This window comes from Homalodisca vitripennis, unplaced genomic scaffold (genome assembly GCF_021130785.1).
Source record: "Homalodisca vitripennis isolate AUS2020 unplaced genomic scaffold, UT_GWSS_2.1 ScUCBcl_3380;HRSCAF=8882, whole genome shotgun sequence".
In the NCBI taxonomy this organism is placed as follows: domain Eukaryota; kingdom Metazoa; phylum Arthropoda; class Insecta; order Hemiptera; family Cicadellidae; genus Homalodisca; species Homalodisca vitripennis.
In genome coordinates, this window is record NW_025779489.1 from 14405 (window position 1) to 37293 (window position 22889).

The window sequence follows — 22889 nt, forward strand, 5'->3', positions numbered from 1 at the left end:
TTGGTTTCTTAGTTGATGGATCATTATTTTTGTAAATTGAGTCAGATTTCCCATAAAATTTCTGTATACTTTTTCAAATCTTCTTCAGAATATAAATTATCTTTTGGAGCGTTATGGTCTGTTAATAATCTCCATAAACCTTGAGTTCCTTCATATTGTTTTTTCATTAATAATGATATCATTATGCTCAAAATTAACGGGTAAATTTCCAATCATAAAACTTTTATTTTTTTTATCCCAATACAAACCAAATTTATCATCTTTTACTCTAGGAAGGAATTTTTTACCAATTTCACCAATTATTATATCCGTTGTTCCAGGACTTATTGGTTCAACTATGGTAGAGTCTTCAATGATTCGAGGTCTAAATGGTTGTTGAAGATGGTAATTTTGGCAATTCAAACTCAGATTCTGGAATTGAAATATCGGCAAATTGTCGTACAACTGGAACCAAATTCATCAAATTTTGATTATCACTTAAAACATTTTCAATTTTGCCCTCAACGTTTTTTATTGCAGAAGTTACAGGTTGATTAATTTTTTGAATAAGTTCTTGTTCTTCTTCATCCATTCGAATCTGTTCTTTAAATTCTTTGATTAATTTCTTTTCGATTTGATTCGATTCAAGTTTTTTTGCTTCTTCTGAAGTTACGTTCGCCATTTATTTAGGAAAATTTTGAAACGTGAACGTGAACGAGAACGAGAACGAGAACGTGAACGTGGAACGTAAAAACGTGAACGTAGAACGTAAAACGTGAACGTGGAACGTAAAAAAAAAACGTGAACGTGGAACGTAAAACGTGAACGTGGAACGTAAAAACGTGAACGTGGAACGTAAAAAACGTGAACGTGGAACGTAAAAACGTGAACGTGGAACGTGAACAGATTTACCGTTTTTCTGTTATTTTCATAATGTAAATAAAAATTAAAGATAATATAAAAAATAATTGTAACAAATATTTTATCAAGTAGATTTGTCCAGACCACTGAGCAGCATTTATATTAGAAAATTTATTCAGATATTTACCATTTTTTAGGCTTCAAAGTTAGATTAATAGTTAAAAATCCGTAGTCTTCCTTCCAAATTTTATCACATAACTCAATAAAGTGGTTAAAACTCATATCAGATCCCACATAATTGTTATAAATCTTTCTCGAATAGTGATCATCTTGCTTAAAAATACACAACATATTCAGGTTATTTCTTATAACTTGTTTATCAACCTTTGAAAAGCATTGGGAAAGATAGATACAAGATATGTTTTTGTGACGGGACATTACGAAATATTCCTTAATAACGTCTTGATTTTCTAAAATACAATCATCAAAAACGATTAAACGAATTGGGTTTACATTCGCTTAACGGAACTATGTCCTCGGAAGCATTATAAAAATGTGATATTTTTTTTGTTTAAGTTTTTCTCAATATTTTCAAATCTTTCTTGTTATTTTTTATAGGCGTCTTGTTCTAAAGATTTACTAAAAACATACAAATTGGAATAAGGAATCAACCTATTGTAGATAAAATTCAATAATAAAGTTGTTTTTTCCACATCCACTTGAACCAACAATTAACAATCTGATTGGTTGATCTTTCTTATTTTCTTCAAACGTTTGAAGTTTTATCTGATCTTTTTGCTTTAAAAAATTTCTCCATTTAAATAGAAGATTTTCATCTTGAAGCAACGCTTGCGAAAATGAAGCTGTTCAAGTTGACTTCAGAAAGCTCTAAATTAGTTTTAAACTTGGAACATCCTATACACTTAGAGGAAGAATCAAATTATTTTATCGGTTTAAGCGGTTTTTATTCTGACAATTTTGTAATAAATATTAGTGAAAGTTCTCCTTATTGTATAGGATTTAGTGAGAAGAACATAACAAAATATTATGGTTTAAACAAAGGATATTATACTTTCGATCAAATTAAAAATTCCCTTAAAAATTATCTGAAAACATTCAAACAATCAGATAAATCTTTAAACTTTGACGAAAACAAGTTTGAAATGCAAAAAAAATTATCTCTCTAATAAAATTCAAATAAAATCACCAGTAAGAATAATGTTTTCAGCAATTATTGTAGATTTGTTAGGGTTTGTTCAAGAAACTATTGAGCCAAATCAGGTATATTTAGGAAAAAAATAAAACGCCAAAATTTAGACCGTTCGATGTAATTGAAGTGCACTGCAATCTCGTTGAACCTAGTTTTGAAAATCATACCGAACATTTACACAAAGAATCTGAAATTTTGTACACTTTTTTCCCAAATGTTGCTTATGGATCAAAAATCAGTGAAAAACCGAATGAAATCGATTATATTCCAATTAGAAAAAATATTAAAAGAATTAAAAAAATCGTTCTAACTATACAAGACTCTGAGGGAAATTTATTAAATAATGAGAGTAAAACAACAATATATTTAAGATTGAAAAAGGAATAAAAATGAGTTGATGATGATGACAAAATTCAATATTTTTACTTAAAAAACAAGGGGCTATTCGAATGGCCCCTTAACAATCTTCATCCTGACCCTGTTTTTATCAATGAATCTGGACTTTATACTGAAATAAAAATTACTAGTTAAATTTCTTTTCTATCTAAATGGAGTCAGTTGTAGACCTACTCAACAATCAACTTACATTCAATAATAAAGACATTTGCACGATTGTTGACGAAAATAATGAAATTTGGTTTAAGGCTAAAGATGTTGCAGAAATTTTACAATATGAAAATACTAGACAAGCTATCATAAATAATATTGATAATGACGAGAAAATAGCCTTTAAATATATAAATTACAAGAGTCTATGCCATAGACCCTTTCAAAATCTTCATCCTGACACTATTTTCATTAACGAATCTGGATTTTATTCTTTAATACTAAGATCTAATAAATTAGAAGCAAAAACCTTTCAAAAGTGGGTTACAAAAGAGGTTTTACCCTCCATTAGAAATTTTGGTGAGTACAAACTTGAAAACAAGATTAAATATTTAGAGGACGAAGTTAAACACTTGCAAATTAAAGATGAAATAAAAACGGAAATAATCACAAAACAAAGTGTAAAAATTGACTTAATGAAACCAGACCTTGTTTGTAAAGATTTTGCTAAGAAAAAAACACCATGTTTTTGTATTAATTAAGAAGAATCACATGTGGGAATATCCTTATTACGTTATCAGAGCTCAAAAGAGAGAAATACCGAAAAGATTGAAAGAACTTGAAATTGATTACCCAGAAATGGAAATTTTATTAAGACAAGGAGATCCAAATAGTATAAATCTCTACAACCAAATGAAAGAATCTTTGAATATTTTATACAACGGAAATCATTTTACTACAAATATGGCAGAATCTCGACTGATTTATAGAATATCTAAATTACACGATAAAAATGTTTCTAAATTTTACTAAAAACTCTCGATTTATTATATTTTGTTTGTAAATGTTTAGCATAACTAGGTAACCATCGTAGAATTTTTTTTTCATATTCACAAGGCATTTCGTTTTTATAACTTTCGCTGAAAATTTTTTTAGCACAATCTTTGCAAAAAGCATCTTTTCTATCTTTACTATACTGCCAGTTATTAAATTCAGAAATATTTTTAATTTCTTTACAAAAAGTAACACTTTTTCTCTTCTAAAGTTTAATTTGTTCATTTTATCATATAATTCCTTACAATAACAGTCTTTTCTATTCTCTTCTTGACACTTTGTACATTTCTTTTGAGACTCCATTTAAATAGAAAAAAATTATTACACAATGAAAATGTTAAACTCTTAACTTATGATATTTGGTTTGTAAATGTTTTTGATAATTATTTAACCATTTTATAGTTCTTCCACATTCACATTGAGTATCTTCATAATATAATCTATGAAGATTCTTCTTTACACAATCTTTACAATATGAGTCTTTCTTATCTCTACTATAGTGATCACTATTAAACTCTGAAATTTTTTTAGTTTCTTTACATTTAAGACATTCTTTATCTTCCAAAGTTAATTTTTCTATTTTATCATATAATTCTTTATGATATTCCCTTTCACAATCTTTGCAATTATATTGCATTCCATCTTTCCTATTTTTATCTTTATAAAATTCATTTAAATCTTTAAATTCTTTGCACTTTGTACATTTCTTTTGATGCGCCATTTATATATAGAAAATTTATATTACAGTTTTGACTTCTTCAATTCATATTCATAAAACTTTCCGGTTATTTCTTCATTATTTAAATCTTTTATACTATAAGTTACAGGATCTGTGTTATTAATTTGATAAATCACAAAGATTTCTCTTGACCAATTGTTCTTATATTTGTTCGAAAATGTTTGTTTTTTACTAACAATTCTTACATGATCATCGACTTTAAATTTAGTTTTCGTGTGAATTTCAGGTGGAACATACTTGAAAACGGTCTCTAATAACTCCTTTTCTGCATCCTTATCTACGTCTTTCGGTTTCATTTTGATTGTGCTGTGAACTGTATCGTTATAATTGTTTACGATTTTTTGAAGAATATCGATCCATTTAAAGTTTTTATTAATCTCAAAAATTACTTTCATTCTCTCATTTTGAGTTCTGTTATATCTCTCTACAATACTTGATTTCTCTTCATTTTCAGTATGATAAATCTTAATGTTGTATTTTCTCAAAACATCGTTAAATTCTTTATTTTTAAACTCTAAACCCTTATCTGTATGAAGAAGATTCGGAGGTTTATGCCCGATCTTTATAGCATCTTTTACTATATCTTCGAAAGCTTTTGAAACATCCTTGCCGTTTTTTCTTTTGATAGCTCTTGACCAAGCATATTTTGAGAAAGTATCAATAACATTTAACATATACTTAAATCCATAATTTTGATCTGAATAGTTAGACATTATAACTAAATCTGCTGCCCATAAATCGTCAATTCCTAATGTTATAATTTTTCTCTTTTTAAAACTTTTTTCGTACTGGTGCATGAATTTCTCGAGCTTCAATCTCTATCTTATCTTTAGTCTTCAATTCTTGCTTAACAGGTTTTGGATTTGGATTCTTTATAAACTTACTCTTGTTTGTCTTACATTTTGAACATTTTGCAGCAATTCTATACAATCCATTTTGAGTTTGAACGATTTTTGAATCTATATTTTTCGTTTTCTTTTTACACTTGTGACAGTGAATTAAATCATCTTCCATTTACATATCAAAGTTTCCAAGTTTATTTAATTCATCTAAAATATCTGTTTTATATCCATACGGTACTGTATCGATCTTATTTTCTAGGACAATTCTCTTATCATCTTTAGCGTTCAGTGCCAGCTTGTTTATGGTAACTGTGTACAACTCATGTTTTATAACTTTTGATGACTGTCATCTCCCTAAATTCTTCTTTATCTTCGAACAAACATCTCTTCAAGTTTTCGATATTTATTGTTTTTATTTACAACGCTTCTCTTAATTCCTTTACACCTAACTGGGTTTTTATCTAGATATTTGTACGAGTACATCTTAGACCTTAAACCACAAAATTCTTCTAAAACTTCGCTATTTAACTCATCTTTGAATTTCCCTATTACCTTCTTATTTTTAGTAGTGAAACATTCATGATCTTTTGGATAATCACTTGTATCAAAGTCATCTATATTTTCTTTAATAATTTTAAAAGGATCTCGTTTCAATTCTAGAAAATAACTGTCTGTATCCATGTAACACAGATTCAAATCTGGATCAAACTTCTTTAATTTGTTGTAATAAAACTCGTACATTAGCAATTTTGAGAGGTCGAGAACTGAAAATCCTATGTAAATCGGTTTGTTAAATTTAACCTTTTGTTTGTACATGTGACTCGCTATTACAGTTGTCGTCAAAGATGTTAAAGCATTTGAAATTTGTTTTCTTAGCTTGTTTCATTGAAAATTCTTCATTTCCAAGCTTAATATCACATCTGTTTCTCACATTTTCCATAGATTTTCCAAAAACTGAGTTGTTCATCAGCTTATAAAAGTCCTTTTCAAAGTCGCTTTTAGCTTTGGTTCTCATGTTTGTGTTAAAATCAATGTATTCTTTCATAAAAGGCTTCTGATCGAATGCAATAACTCTATTCACATGTTTCAAAATCATACCTTGTTCCAAATAGAACTTCAAATTTCTCGAATGAACAACGTAATTCAGTTTTATCCAGTAGAGTTGTGCAAAGTTTGTTTTTAAAATGTTCTGGAGCAAGAGGTAAATCCTTGTGATGTTCGTGTAAATTTGTTGGATATCCAAGATCGACTTCGAGAATATAGCCATAATCTTCGTCGCCAGTGAGTTCTAAAATTGTTTCTTGCCACTCTTCTTTTGGATACGTTTTAGGATCCATCCACTTGATATCACTAAACGGCAGTTTTTGCATAAGACCATACCCATAAAGGTTGTTTGCATCGAGATAGAGTAAATAGTTTTCGGGCTTTGTCTTATCAAAATCTTTTAAATATTTGTTATTTGCTTTCACATATCGTTTAATACACTGAGAAATGCCCCCGCGAATGCCTTTTTCAATCATCAAATACATATTATAATCGTTAATTAGCTGAAGCTCAATTTTCGTTAATTTTAACATTGCGTCCCATGCGAGACTGGGAGCTGTTAGATAGTGTGCCGGATCGAGTTTATAACAATTAAGGCAAATGTTTCTGAAATTTTCGAATATATCAGCAAGCAATAAAACATCTTGGATATTGTACAAATCAGAGAGTAATTTCCAAGATTTTTCTCTTTTAATTGGTTCCAAACATTTAAGTAGTGTTGAAAATCTTTCTCAGATATGCTCTAATCTGTCAAAAGTGAATAGAAATCTTGAATTCTCAATTCTTCTGTGTAATCAAGTTTTTCAATACTGTCGATAAATTCATAGGGAAATATTCCTTTTCCAGATAGAATTTTAAAAATCTCGTCGTCGTCATTTGGCTGTCTTTCTATTATCTCATTCAATATTCTTCCATCTTGTATAAAATGATTTGTATGTTTGAAGTCTTCTCTCTTTAGATTTTTAGCTAACTTTTCTATAGACGAGGCCATGAATCTGAACGTGTCTACAAACGAAACCTTGATGAATTTTCTTGGCTTATCACCTTCGAATTCATAGCCATATCCAGAATTTACAGAATAATTTATATATTTTTTCATCGGTGTTTGCAATCAAATCAACATTTCCATATTGTTTAGCCAATTCTTTTATGTACAAATGAGTATCGTAATTTGACATATTGTGGCAGAAAACGGGAATATTCTGAGGAAATTTCAAATTTAGATTGCAACATGCATGAGCTGCGCCTCGAAACTTGCCGGTTAAATGACAATGATCTCTCACTTTATTATAACTCTTATCTTTCCAACTATCAGGAGTAAAAACCATACTGAATTGACCCAACATCATAAGCAGACCATTCACAGATATGACAAACGTTTGAATTTTGATACGAAATTTTCTTCTTCTTCTGTCAATTTCATAGGTTTCATGTTCTTAGAATTATATTTTTTCGCTATGTATTTCGATAATTTATTGAGTTCTTCAAACAATTTTGTCGGGACGTTTTTCAAATCTTCTTCATTTTTGGCACGATAACATATCGGTTTGTACATGCGATTGGTCACATTCGACACTAAATATAGAGTAAAACCATAAGGAATGTGCCTCTGAATCTTGGTTGTAGTCGATCTTTGTGGATTGTTCTTGCATGTCGGAATTTTTTCTAATATGCTCTCAAAGTCCATATAAATTACGTACGGATGGTTAAATTTCTTTTGATAATTAGTAAATTTAGTTGTTTGACCTGGAAATGGCATAATTGGCTTACAAACTTCATGATTTTTACAAATTTCTAAGTGATCTGTTACATCTCCAGATTTTGTAAAAAATGGCTTAAACATCTTCTACACAAAAATTTTCTTTCTTTATGTTTAGACAACTGCGAAGAAACAAGCTTATTTAAATCGGTTATCAAAACATAATGAGATTTATCATCTTGTTTAACATACAATAAATCAATGTTTGTTTCAGCGTCATATTTTTCAGAAATTTGTAACGGAACAATGTTAATATTTTCATCAAAACTGTAGACATTGATAGACATTGTTGGATACTTATACTTGGAATTGTAGCTTCGTTTTTCAAATATTTGTATATCTTTCAGAGACATTGGATACTCAAAACCTGAAAATATTTCGTCATTCACAAATTTGTCGTATTGCTTTACACGTTCACAGTCTCTTTCTGGTTTTTCAATAGCACATCTTATTGAGTAAATAAAGCAAAAATCATCTCTATTTTTTATATTTATACAAGCTTTTTTATCTTTGATATTCTTTTGGTAAATCGATGTATGTATGATCCTGCATTCATCATTTCGTGTTTGTTAAGGCTCAAAACTAGTTGTTTACAACTTTTTAAATGTCCATCCGGAACCTTTATTTGGATTATTCGTTTGTTCTCGATGTGTTAATTTATTAAATTGCTTAGTAATAAAGTCGTTTACGTCAAAGATTTCGTCTGCTTTGATAGTAAAATACATTAGACATGTTTGCGGTTCACCATTCACTAAAGTTCGTTCGTATTCACATTCCAAAGAGAGATAGCCCTTCATATTTTTAACATTTTCTTTAAATTTCCTCGATTAAACTTTTAATTTCTGACCGCATAATTGAAAGATATTTGTAAATTGACATGGAATTGTCGTTCAAGTTTGTTAAAATGTATTGCTTGAAAAGACCGTGTATTGAGGATAAAACTTCTACATCAATGATATTTTCGGATTTTACTTTAAGAGTTTTATCAATTTCTTCGATCATTTCAGACTTGGTTTTATCGTTAGTACCGATAGCCAACTTTTCAGCTATTGAATGAAGTTTTTCATCATTAAATAGGTCGAGATTTTTCTTTTCAACTTTGAAATTTCTCTTTAATTCACGTAATTTCTCAATATTAAACATGTTTTCGTGATCGGCAATTTTATTTTCTCTAGCCCATTGTCTTAAATAATTTAGTTCATTATCGTAAATTTGCTTGTTTTTTTTCGTGACTTTTAGAATTATAATGGCGATCATAGTTTTTTCTTAAAATTTCTTTTTTGCAGAACGGACATGATATTTTTTCGCGCTCCATTTAGATAGAAAAATTTATTTAACTAAATGGTGCTTGTAAACCAACGATTGCGCCTCTCACGGCGTGATATCACTACGGATATGACGCAGGCGAAGCGATTATCGTGATGGTCGGTCTGTAGTAGCACACCTCGACTGTCATTGAAGATTTTTCCTTTATTCGTAGCAGATTTGACAACATTTTACAAAGCACAGCTTAAGAAAGTAGAAGCAAACAGCTGTAGATTTGGTTAATTTTTCATTCAACAGAGTAGATAGTAATGTACCGATCGCTTTTGGAGACGAACGACTGTAGATTCGGTTAATTTTTCATTGAGATTTGCTGTGTTATTTCTCAGCTTCCTTTATGGTACATTGAACAGTATTTTACATTGCTTTTCGGTTGGCTCCGAAAGTGCGCCAGGAACCCCATATTATTATCTACTGTCATATATACGTTTCAATGTTTGAGCAATCATCATTCTGAGCCTTGTTTACTAACTTGAAATTTGGAATAAAGCCTTCTTAATACAGTTACGCCGTATATAAAGGTCAATGAAATATGGATTAGTTTCTCGGTATCTTTTTTGGTTTTCATTATTAGGCTTGTATTATAGTTTTCTTGGCTTAATATTTAATGCTGTATAAAAAATTTCATTATTTAAAGAACAGTGAACATATTACATGGCAACATTGAGAATATAAACGTAATTGCCAGTAAAATATAAAATATCAATTTTATTAAAACATTGATTAATCAGCAATATAATACAGTATTTCTTTCCTTTAAACTAAATAATAAAGATGAATATTAAGCATATAGTTATATTATAACGAATAACTAGTAAATATATGAAACTCATTTTTGACCATCTCTTAATGACCATGAAGTACAAGTTTAAACTTATGGCTGCCAAACTAATCCCCAAGATTGCAAGTAAAATTATAAAAGTTATGTGAAGAATGTCTTATTTCAACAGGATGTGGTGGATTATTGGATTTTATATTGAAAATCTCTTGGGCATGCATCTTAACGTCCCTGTGTTATCAATATGCATATGTAATATGTTTTATAAACATAACAAAATATAGTGCTGTAAACTATAGTGTTATATTATCTATAGTTATAAATATTGTATTGCATTTAAAAATGTGCAACTTTATAGATTAATGTGAACTCTTCACTGGAAATGTTATTTTATTATTTTAGACGCAGTATTGTACATAAATATTATAGGACATATAGGAGTATTGCCACATGTTTTTAGTTTTAATAATAAAAAAATTCTTATACGGGGCTTTCTTTTTTTAAACACTCCAACGAAAATATACATACATTTAATTAAAGAAGGAATGATACAAATTCAAAGAACGAACGGAGAGCACATTGAGCTATTGCTGGTCCGTGTTGCGTGCAAGGATGTACTGCAGTATTATTTATTTTCACACAATATAACATTCTGATGTTACTGTATAGTATGTTAGATACGTTTATAATGTATTAAATATAACATGTAGAGGTATATATAAAGTAATATCTTTCATAAATTTAGCCCTTATATACAGTTTGGCTGTTTGCCAGTAAATTGCTCTTTTTCTGTGGATTACTGCAATGGCGAGTATTAGGAAACTAATGTTTTCTGCGGGAGTTTCCAGGACAGGTTAGGTACTGGTATCGTTAGCTAATGTACGGGCATCTTTGATGCAATTCGAAATCGTGGTATACTATATGTATACTGTATTACTCAATATAATCTGGATGTTAAAATGGTATATATTTAGTTTTTCTTTTAATCTTGTGCATGGAAAACTTTCACAGTAATTTACTGAATAATTCTAATAAAAAAGACAGAAGAGAACGGAAGGTAAAGGTACATAATGAAATGTGAGGAGATAAGCATAGTTATAATTTATTTTGTGGTAATATTTTAGGAATACTAAACAAACATCTCTGTTTAAGTTTCAAAATAGAGTCTTTTATTCAAATAAACGGAAAATAAGGTTATTATTTCTTGAGCAGTCGACATAAAAGAAAGGGAAATCCCCTGAATATTTCATCGTTTTAAGAATGATAAAAGATAGACATTACTGGAGATGTTTAGAAGGGATGTTTTTATGGAATGATGCTAAGTTCGTTGTTCTAGCTTCATGCCTGGTATAATTCAGGGGTGAACTTTCAGGTTAAGGGTCTTCAGGGCGTTGAGGCGAGATCCAACGATAACAGACCACCTACGAAACCTCTCTGTTTTCATTAACAACAGTCACTGGTATGAGGGGAAGGACGCACGTTTGGAGGGAATCCATCTTCTATAGCACACGAGACAAAGTTCAAATCGGCACTACTACTGCAACTGCGTTCAAAAATTTCAACGAGAAAACAGAGAGTCCGTTTAGATATCTGTCATCACAAGACGAGACTCAAAAAGGCGCTTCTGCTGTTTCATAACGCTACTAGTTCTACGTAGAGACTACTACTTGAACGTCATGCTTAGAACTGCTCCTGTTGGACGACGAAGAGACGCTATCGCTCAAGCAGACAGACAGACCACGTGATGTGTTCCACCAATCGGAGAAGCGGTTGCTACATCAAACGATAGGTCCAAAGTACAGAAAATGAGCTCACCGGTTCTACATAGGAATACCCTGATATGTTTTAATTGCCTTATCTATCTATCTATGTGTATAGTGGAGGGATTCCGTAAAAGGAAATTTGAGAAGGTGCTCTTTAATAAGATAAATACTAAAATATATTTCAACAAGGTCAAAAGTACAGAGAATGAGCTCACCGGTTCTACATAGGAGTAACCTGATATGTTTTAATTGCCTTCTCTATCTATCTATGTATATAGTGAATGGATTACATGAAAGGAAATTTGTGAATGTTCTCTTTAATAAGATAAATATATTTTAACAAGGTCTAAAGTACATAGAATGAGCTCACTGGTTCTACATAGGAAGTAACCTGATATGTTTTAATTGCCTTCTCTATCTATCTATGTATATAGTGAATGGATTACATGAAAGGAAATTTGTGAATGTTCTCTTTAATAAGATAAATATATTTTAACAAGGTCTAAAGTACATAGAATGAGCTCACCGGTTCTACATAAGAGTAACCTGATATGTTTTAATTGCCATCTCTATATAGTTGAGAGATTCCGTGAAAGGAAATTTATTAAAAAGAACCTTCTCAAGATAAATACTAAAATATATTTTAACAAGGTACGCCACATGTCACCGTCGGGTAAAAGGCTTAACTGGTTTTTAATAGTGCATTTCGAGTCCATTGCTTATTTAATTAGACCACACGAGTTAGTAAGTCACATATTACAGTAATAAGGTAGTAATCAGTTTGTTTACAAATATATTTCTTCTCCAATTCACTTGTTGCAATCATAGTTCTCCATAACAGTTATGTAAAAGTGTTCGCTAGCTCTCATCTAAATTTCATGAGTTGACATACATTCTCATAGAACACCTATGTTGCTTATATACAAATGCAGATCAATTAAGTTACAGCGTTGTAAACCAATTCAGAAAAGTATATCTTTTTTCATACTCAAGGTGAATTCCTTATTACTGAACGTGATACCTAGCCAAAAATACCAAAAGTCATAATTTTTTCAAGAAAGTAGAAGCTTTGTTTAAATTAGTTTGTCTATTAAGTAATCAGACTATCCTATTCCACATTACAGATGTATTTTTACATATTCATACACTGATGATATAATTACCAGTTTCGTTTTACTTTGTACTATATTTGTGAGACGCCCTTAGTTCAAACTCTTATTGAGAAATAAGATAATTCCTGGATTCTTTAACCTACTGTGAAATAAACTGTAGCCCTGAATAATTTTCAAGCTAAACGTAATGTACTGGACTAGAATGATTCCAGAATAATGTGCATCAAAATAATTTGACTTAATTTACCTGCTTGCACTACCTAAACAAAGTGGCTATATTAGCAGAGAAAATTCCTCCAGCTTTACTCTACTACTTTCACTTTTCTTCTTTTGACGAGAGGCCGATTCCCGCTATAAGAGTGGGTTGTAAGAGTTTTTTTTTTAATTACAAAATAAATAAATATACCTCGTAAACATAATTTTTTAGTTCATATGTGGTATTTAATATGTTCCATATTTAATCACGAAGTGTACCTTACTGGAGTGGAAAGAGGAAGAGGGTGAAAGTAATAAATATCGATACCTACGACCTGTTTTACTAAACCACCCATTCGTACATGTTTTGACTTCACAATAACACCCTTCATCATACACACTGGCCATACACTACTCAAACTTCCGCTTTAACTCAGTGATATTAACTCCAAACGTGTGTAGGTATGAAAGCTCACCCGGAATCCACTCAAATTACCATTTCTCGTTTTGAGGTTGGAGCATGTATTTAGTAAACCTACTCTCTTATCAAACCATAGAGCGCTCCATTGCATCTGAAAGGGTTGTAATAATTTGTGCTCCGATTATACAAAGCCTATGTTTAGTAAACACAGGCACATATGCGTGTAGTTTATTTACTCACGTGTTTTAAAATTGGTGTTATTTTCTGTAATTTGCTGTAACATACTACACATGAATGTTTATTACATTTTGAGGATTGACAAGTATTTATTTTAGTTGATGTCTTGTTACACAATATATTTGCCACTATATGTATACTTGATTATTTTTCTTCAAGAGCTATGTGGCTCTATCCTTACTAGTTAAAATAAAGAAATATAATTGCTTTTCAACTAAAATTTATTTTTAATTCAGTTATTCAACGTTAATCGCAGAATGTATGAAGTAGGTTTGTATTATGAATAATTTCATATGCTATTTTTCCTAAGAAAACCCTTTATTTATATGAATAAGGATAGCGCATAATTAACATATACTTAAACACTTTTCAACTATAGACAAAAGAATATTAGATTGAATATATTGCATACATTCGTAATACATAACGAAAATAGTTTCATACAATTCGGTGAGTAATCGGCTTTCCTTCTAATCCGGATCATATGTCATATCCACTCAAGCCATAACCTTTTCAGAGTGTATTAGAACATTAGAAAGGTTGACATAAAGCATCTCAAAGATAAAACAGTATTTATTTGGCATGTAGCTTAGTAATTTTTTTTTAATTTATGACGGAATACTGTAATTATGTATTATGCGTAAAGTATTATTTTTAATTTCATTACTGTGGTCTTTCTGTGTAAAAACATTGTATTTCAGTTGGTTTACTTCCTTTGGTGGTTAAAAAACTATTTATACGTGACTTGTTTGAATAGAATGTTGTTTATGGAATTTTAGATCTCCATGCAGATCAGCACAAGTTAGACCCTTGGGTTCTTTTGTAAAAATCTATTATAAATCGTGCGACGTGTGATTTTTAACTTTGATTCTAGTTTACCATTGCCAATTATAGAAGCGCCACTTGACCTTTTATTGATTACAAGGAAATTTAAGAAGACGTAAAAGTTAAAATAAATTAGGTCCCGAAATAAGGAACTACAGTTTGTATATCATGTTTAATGTTCTGTGTGTTTTTTTCTAAAATTGCAATATTTATGAATCATAGCTTTCCTTACACTATTTTTTCATGAAGGCTGCATTAAAATAATGATTTAATAACTTTAGAATTATAATGTTCAAAAAACATATATATAAATACAAAAAAGATTTTACAAATGTTATATAAAGTGAAATCAAAGTTAATTATTATTAGTAAAAATCCATACGTAACATAATATACATATATTGGCTTCATGATTATATATATTTTTTTATTTTTTTATTTTTCTAGCTATAATATTTTAGTCATTTTTTCTTTTCAAATACGAATAAAATACCTCTTAATGATTATAAAATCCCCGTTTACCGAGCAGAGGTTAAAAAAACTACAGCACATAGAAAAATCATTTTCTGTTCTATATAAATATTTATATAGATTTTTTCCCATTTCAACTACGACTGTACACATGTTAAATAATTTTTAAAATAAAAAAGAATTGGAAATGGATAGATTTGTAGTTATTGTAGGAACATTATACAAAACATTGAATTTGTTAACCAAACTAGGTATTAATATCTCCAAGGTGGAAAATATTCTGTTAGGCTTTGTCATTTATAATTTATAATTATTTATATTGTAAATGCTTATCCCATGAAGTATCCTAGTACAATCATTATAATATTACTTAGGTGAAGTAGTAATGTGTGTATTTTTAGGTTTAGAACTTAAGTTGGCAAAATATTTTTAACTGGCGGCAATATAGTCAGCTGTTAAGTTATTTATGTTTAGTGTTTTTTGGCATTTCAGCATGAATGGATTGACGCCTTAACAACGCTTCCAAATTGTGCAAATTTTATTTTTGAAAATCATGGATCTGTTCGAAATACGTATTGCACACTCAAGTCTATTTTACGTCAATATAATTGTCTATCAGAGCATTTAATTCAATTAACTATGGAACGTTTTCACACCACGTTTACTATATGTGATAAAACGCATCCACAGAGACGTCGCACAGTGCGTACGTAAGTCATTTCTGCTGTAGAGTGTAGTGTAGAGAAAGACCCTTATTACTCTATCCATCATTGTGCACTTGAATTTGATATCCATGGAAGATTTTGTAGAAAGATTTTTGTTTGTGGGCTTACAAATCCAATTCGTGCCAGTATTGAAGCGACACAATCACTTAGCAAAGCGTAGATTCAGTGAATGGACCAAAAACAAAATTTCAGTTGATCCCGATTTTCATAAACAAACTTTATTTGCGATGAAGATCACTTTTGGTTGAATATATAAGTCAATAAAAAATGTGTGTATAAAAAATGTTATATATTCAGATGTTTTCAAATCTATATAGTGTAAGAAATTTTGACAAATAAAAATATTGTAAATTAAATAATCGTTGTAGGTTCCTAAAATCATCGTAAAAAAAGTCATTGAAATATTTCGGTGGTTTAGATTAGAAAATTGCTTCTACTTATATATTTTTTACTTTCATTATCCATATTGTACGTTTTTAATCGTTTAGAAAGTTCCTATCCAGTCTACTGTTATTGTTACAAATAATTTTGTTGTCTCAAGCTGATGGAGCATATTTTATTGTATTATAGTTCGGAATTTCGATTATTATCTTAAGACGTATTAATGTTTATATTTATTAAAGTCAGTCATATTTTACAATAACCAATGATAATGTTATTTGTTCAACATACACAATTACATAAGTTGCATATAACTTCAACTTGAAAATGTATCTGTATGAAATACAAAATAAAGTATTATAATTAGTTATTAATTTATACTAGCTTCGTAGAAGCATTTATTGTTTTTCTAAAATGCAAGGGCTTTTTAATGCAGCTTACAAACCCAACACTAAAGTAATAGCAAGGACTCCTTTTAATTTTAAAATGCATAATATATTTACAGTGTTACGTTGAGTTGCTCGAATAATGGTACTATTGTAATTAATTGTTTATCAGTACCTCTATTTAGAAATTTTATGCATTCTAACTGGCTATTTTGATACACAAAGTTATGTTTAATAGTTCTTAACCTTTTTCGTCTAAAATATAACTACATCATTATTTTTAATAACAAATACAATTTTTTCTTTCGTCACAATTTTATTATGTTCATTAGATTTACGGTTATTGCGTAACATGACATATTTTGGGTTGCATTTAAAAGTAAGTTATGTTCACATGACCTAATAGCTATTCCACCTTATATTGTTCCATAGAACAATAATAATAATGAGTTTCATGAAACTCATTAAATAAGCTATTGACAAACACTTTTTTTAGATATTTAATTTTACTCTAATATTGAACTATAGAGTTTGAAACAAAACAATATTAGTCATATTCTGTGGAATATGTTTCGTGCGGAAAAGCTTATATTCAGTAATAACAAATTTTCACAAATAAAAGGCGAGTTAATACCAGTTTACTACAAAATAAGATCTTCTTCATAGTGAAAATATTAATATAACTCATACTATTTTGTAAGTATTGATACCAAATTTTAACCATCATTTTAGTTTATTTCATATATATATATATATATATATATATATATATATATATATAATTAAATTAACATCATTGTATTAGTAATATAATATTCCAAATATTGATTTAAAATTTTATAATTAAGTAAACGGATGATCAACTGCTCAGCTGGAATAAAGTTGCATAATAAAAGCTTTACCCCGCAATAAGAATAAGACTAAGTTTTAATCAGAATAAATTATCCAAAAACCAATGGGACAAACTTCAAAGTTACGAAATTGCGGCTTTAATCAAAGTATCTGAAAAATGCATTTTCCATTAGAATTGACTTCGTATTGTAATATTACAGTTTGTGATAACGGGAATATCAGAAAAATCTTAAATAAATTTTAGTTTATAATTTTGATTACTTTTATTCCTAACATAATTGTGTACAAGAAGTTGCTTGATTCTGAGTTTTACAAAAATATATTAGCGGAATGAGTGACTCATCACTGACCTTACCATTCTCTTTGATACCACTACTCAGGTATGAATTACGATATCATTTTTAAATGCCTAAATCTTTTAATTTTTATTTTATTTTATGAATGAACAAAATAAATTTTTAAGAATAAAAAAGCCAAAATTTTGATTGTTTGAAATTCACATTTGACATTTTATTGAATATAAAACAAACCACGTAAAATTCTTCTAGCACTGTAGTTATTTCCACAAATCGACCGTAGGACTATTCCAAAAAGGATGGTCTAATAATAAGGTGATTTTATTTCTTGAAAAAGTGACAAATTATTCATAACAATTATAAATATTAGTGCTGTTAGTAAACATGGTTGACATAGAGGAATTTTACGAAAACTGTATTCATAAATAAATATAAATCGTAAGTCATATTATCCACAAAAGTTTAACCACTAAAAGTTTGTAGCTCAGTCTAAAAGAGATGAATTATGTACTTGTTGCAACGATGGAGATTATGCGTTAATAAGTTTGTTTTGATAAGTTTATGTTTGATCTAGATTACTTGGTTGACTAACACTAAACCGTTAATCAAATGGGTACCACCAAGCGAAAAAAGCGATTGTATGCATTTGCAGCCTATATTAATATTGTTTTATTGTACGATGATATAAAAATTGTTATATGCTTTATTAGTAATCATTATATTGGCATCATTACTTCTCTATACCTCTCTATACAATATTATTAATAAATGCAACTAATTATAATTCAAATATGTATTTTCCGAATAATAAAATTAAAAATCTAATTTTGTCTCCACAAACCATAGAAGAAATTTGAAAATATGAAAAGCTCTGAATGCATTAAAATATGAATACATAATTAGTAGATTTTAAGTATTAAATACTTCATGAATTTATTAATTAAAATTTTGGCAAAATAAGATTTAATGCTGCATCCCGATAAATGCTGCAAATTATATGTCTGATTTGCACCTTTCTTAATGATTTCTGGGGCGTGCCATGTAAACCTAACGCCTACAAAATTAAAAGTTTACAGGATATTACGTTTTTTAAATATCGTATGGACAGAATACAAAATTAAAGACAGATATAAATAGCTATAGTCCAGCACCTCGATTGATACGCTTAACTAAAACACTAAGCAAAGGAAAACGATTTATTACCCAGATACGAAATCACAAAAGTAATGCTAGGAGATTGCTTCAAGTAAATTAAGTAATTATAGCTAAAATATATTCCTACGTCTTTGCGCATTATTATTTTATCCTGTATCCTGTCTGGTAATATCCTAATAGTAATATTGAAAATACGTCCCCCTGTGGTGGTCCTATAGACAACTAATTGAACCACATTGCCATGCTTGTCTCTATTGATTGTAATGCTCAGACGTGCTTAACACTGATTCAATTCATGTAGACAAACGATATGATCTTCATATTCCGTTATTAAATCCTAGGCACAATATACAAGCATTACAAATCATACTCCTTTAAGTATGATGCAGCCTTAACTGTGTATTAGGTGTACCGAAATTAGAAAGTTACGCTCGTATCTAGAAACCTTTTCTACAGAATAACGGGATCCTTAACGGATTGATTTATTAAACCACATTAAATTCAATTCAATAAGATTGGAATTTATATAATAAAAATATATTTTAACTTTGTACGGACCAGTCGGTATTATATTCATATATGAGGGCAAAACAGGTATTTCCGATTAGTTTAATAAACAGACTTACATTGGAAATAATGGTTATTTATAGAATATAAAAAGACTAAAGCATTCTTATTTTAAACAACTCATAAAACTCATATCTACTCAGTTTATTCATGCAACGTCGATTGAACAGACATACAGGAAGACAGAAATGAATTTTTTTGAAGTTATAAGCCACTTAAGCGATAAGTATAACTCTGATAAGTTCGACGCTCAGCCAATAAACTTTCTAAAGGCTATTTTTCAGTATTTTATTAGTATAATAAACTTGACTTACTTGACTTATTTCCTTTATTCCTTAGGTGGAACATAGGGCTGCCACAAAGTCACGCCATTCCTCTCTGTTCTCAGCCATCTGCTTCACGTTTTGCCAGGTTTTTCTTACAGTTCTCAACTCTTTTTCTGCTGTCCGTCTCCAGGTCATCCTTGGGCGGCCCCTTTTTCTATGGCCTTGAGGGTTCCAATCAAAAAACTATGTCTAGCTATGTTGTTATGGTCTCGTCTCATTGTATGACCTATCCAGCCCCATTTTCTGCGTCGGATTGTCAATTCGATTGGTTCTTGCCCACTCCTACGCCATAGTTTCCTCGTTTGTCACAGTATCTGGCCACCATATCCTGTGAATATTACGTAGGCAGCGATTTACAAACACCTGAATCTTCATTGTGAGCCGTTTAGTTACCTTCCATGTTTCACAGGCGTATAGGAGAACCGACTTCACATTACTATTAAAAATCCGTAACTTAGTGCTTTTTCTTATCATTGCCGATCTCCAAATAGGCCACAATTGTGAGAAGGCTTGCTTTGCCTTGCGTATTCTGCTGGCTATGTCCTCGTCTGCCCCACCATTTTCACTTATCATGCTTCCCAAATAACAGAAATTAGGAACTCTCTCAATACTTTCATCCCCGATCTTGAGATTTTCCTGGTTTTGACTATTGACTCGGATTTCTTTTGTCTTCTTAACATTAATTCTGAGTCCATCTCTAGCTGCTTCCAATCTGAGGTCATTTAACTTGCTCTGCATATCACCAAAGGTATGGGAAAGGAAACATAGGTCATCTGCAAAATCAAGATCTTCCAATCTCTCTGCCAACCTCCACTGTATACCTCTCGGTCTGTTAAGCGCCCTTCTCAAAACAACGTCAAGAACCATAAGAAAGAGAATAGGAGACAAAATACATCCTTGTTTAACTCCTGAAAGTACATGAAATGGTTCAGAAACTTTACCATGATGCACTATTTTGCAGGAATGACCACCATACAATGCCCTAACTAGATTTTATTATTTTCTGGGGAATACCAAACGTCTGCATTGCCTCCCATATTCTTCTTCTATCCACACTATCGTATGCTTTTTCAAAATCTATAAATGAAAGGTATAGTGTTGCTTGATACTCTGTAAATTGTTCTACAATAACTCTCAGTGTGTTGATCTGGTCTGCACAAGATTTTTCCTGCCCTAAAACCACTTTGCTCTCTTCTTAGCTTGTTGTCTACAGACTCTCTTATTCTATTTAGAATTATTCTACAAAGTATCTTGCTCGGGACCGATGTGAGAGTTATTCCTCTCCAGTTGTCACAATCTGCTAGATTCCCCTTCTTTGGTATTTTCACCAAAAGACCAGTATTCCAATCTTTTGGCACATATTCATTCTCCCAGATATCAGTTATTAGGGGGTGGATAAAGAGTGCTGCTTCATCTGCATTCAGCTTTAAAAACTCTCCTGGGATATTATCCTCTCCTGGGGCTTTACAATTTTTCAGCTTTCTGATAGCTTCAGCAATTTCCCTTTCCCCCTGGTGCATTCACTTCTATTCCAACCTGTTCGTTCATTACCATTGCAACATTTGCACCATTTGCATCTTGCTCTCTATCTTCTTCATCATTTTGGTTTACAGTGCGGTTTAGGACTTCCTGGAAATGTTGTCTCCACCGTTTTAAACTGCGCCTCTTCCGTCACCAACAAATCTCCTGTTTTACTTTTAATAGGTTTACTGTCCGCAAAGGCTTTCCTTCTCGAGAGTCTTTTAGTTATCACATAGAGCGTCTTACTATCTCCCCTGTCAGCTGCCTCCTGTGCTTTATCCGCTAGATAATTTATATACTTCCTTTTATCTCTTCTAAAAAGTCTCTTAACATTTCTATTTGCTCTGCTATATTCTCTTGATGCAGCTTCTTTTTGATCTCGAGTTCTGCATTGATTGAGTATATGTTTTGCTTGTTTCCTATTCTGTATTGCCTCCCATGTTTCCTCGGAGATCCAGTCCGGCCTATTCTTATTCCTATAGCCCAAAACTTCTTCTGCTGTGTCTTGAAAGATTTCCTTGAAATTCTTCCATTTTTTCTCTATTTTTTCTGAGGGATTTTCTCTCTCGTGAAGAGCTTCATCGTCAATGTCGTCCACCCTTAGAGCCTGGAATCTATTTTTCAACTGCATGCTAAACTGCACTTTCTTTGATTCATCTTTCAATTTGACCAAGTCCCACTTCCTCTGAGCACATTGGAGTTTTACCGCAGTCGATGATATCTTAAGCTGTGTGACTCCTATTATCAGGTGGTGATCAGTTCCCGCATCCGCTCCTCTTTTATTTCGCACATCAAGAAGTGATTTCCTCCAGGATTTGTCGATACAAATATGATCGATCTGGTTCTCTGTTTTACGATCAGGTGAGAGCCAAGTTACCTTATGGCAGTCCTTGTGGGGGAATACTGATCCGCCTATTACCAAACTCTGGTTTAAGCATAGGTCTGCTAATCTTTCTCCATTGTCGTTCATGGTACCCATACCATGTTTCCCCATCACAGACTCCCTATCAGTGTTGTCGTTTCCGATTTTGGCATTAAAATCACCCATCATAATCCGTATATCTCCTCTTTTTATATTATGTAGTGTCCTGCTTAGCTGCTGATAGAAATGATCTTTCTCTTCCTCGTCAGAAACCTCAGTTGGTGCATAGCACATAATTATAGAAACTTTCCTAACTCTGGATACAAATCTTGCTGTTATGATCCTGTCAGAAATTGGGTTCCATTCTATTAATCCTTTTCTTGCTTGTTTGTTTATCATAATGCCAACTCCACTTGTATGGGCTTCACCCTCATCCTTCCCTGAATATAACAATACGTCCCCTTTTTCCATACGTTTCTCCCCAGCTCCAGTCCACCGGACTTCACTCAGCCCCAACAGCAGCAAGTTATATCTTTCCATTTCCCTTCTCACAGTTTCCACTTTCCCTGCTTCATAAAGTGTTTTAATGTTCCAGCATCCAATCCTAGTCCGAGTTTTCATTGCAAAGGTCGAGTCCAAAGTATCAGTCCGGCGTTTCTTTGTGTTAGATTCTTTAATCAATAGTCTTCAGATGTACTACTGGTGATTGGCCAATAGCATCCTAGCCTGGTGGAGGGGTTGCCTCCTTAAGACCTCCAGGCTTGCCTTGGATTGCTTCACCTGCCTTGGTGTCATGGCCCAGCCCTACTAGCCTGGGACGTGCAGGTGCACCATCCAGGTTGCAATCTAAATCCCCTAGGATAGGGGACCCCCTTCTCT

General features: G+C 31.2%; 1 protein-coding gene across 1 annotated transcript; it reads right to left on the bottom strand.

The window, feature by feature from the left end:
- Positions 1–21224: 21224 nt before the first annotated feature.
- LOC124372499 (craniofacial development protein 2-like) lies at positions 21225–22550 on the bottom strand. Its single transcript, XM_046830900.1, has one exon. The coding sequence runs from the start codon at positions 22548–22550 to the stop codon at positions 21225–21227; it is 1326 nt and encodes a 441-aa protein (XP_046686856.1).
- Between the last annotated feature and the right edge of the window lie 339 nt (positions 22551–22889).

Bases quoted from the DNA above. Each gene is read 5' to 3' on its own strand.
- LOC124372499 (XM_046830900.1), bottom strand. From the start codon at position 22,550: ATGGAAAGATATAACTTGCTGCTGTTGGGGCTGAGTGAAGTCCGGTGG.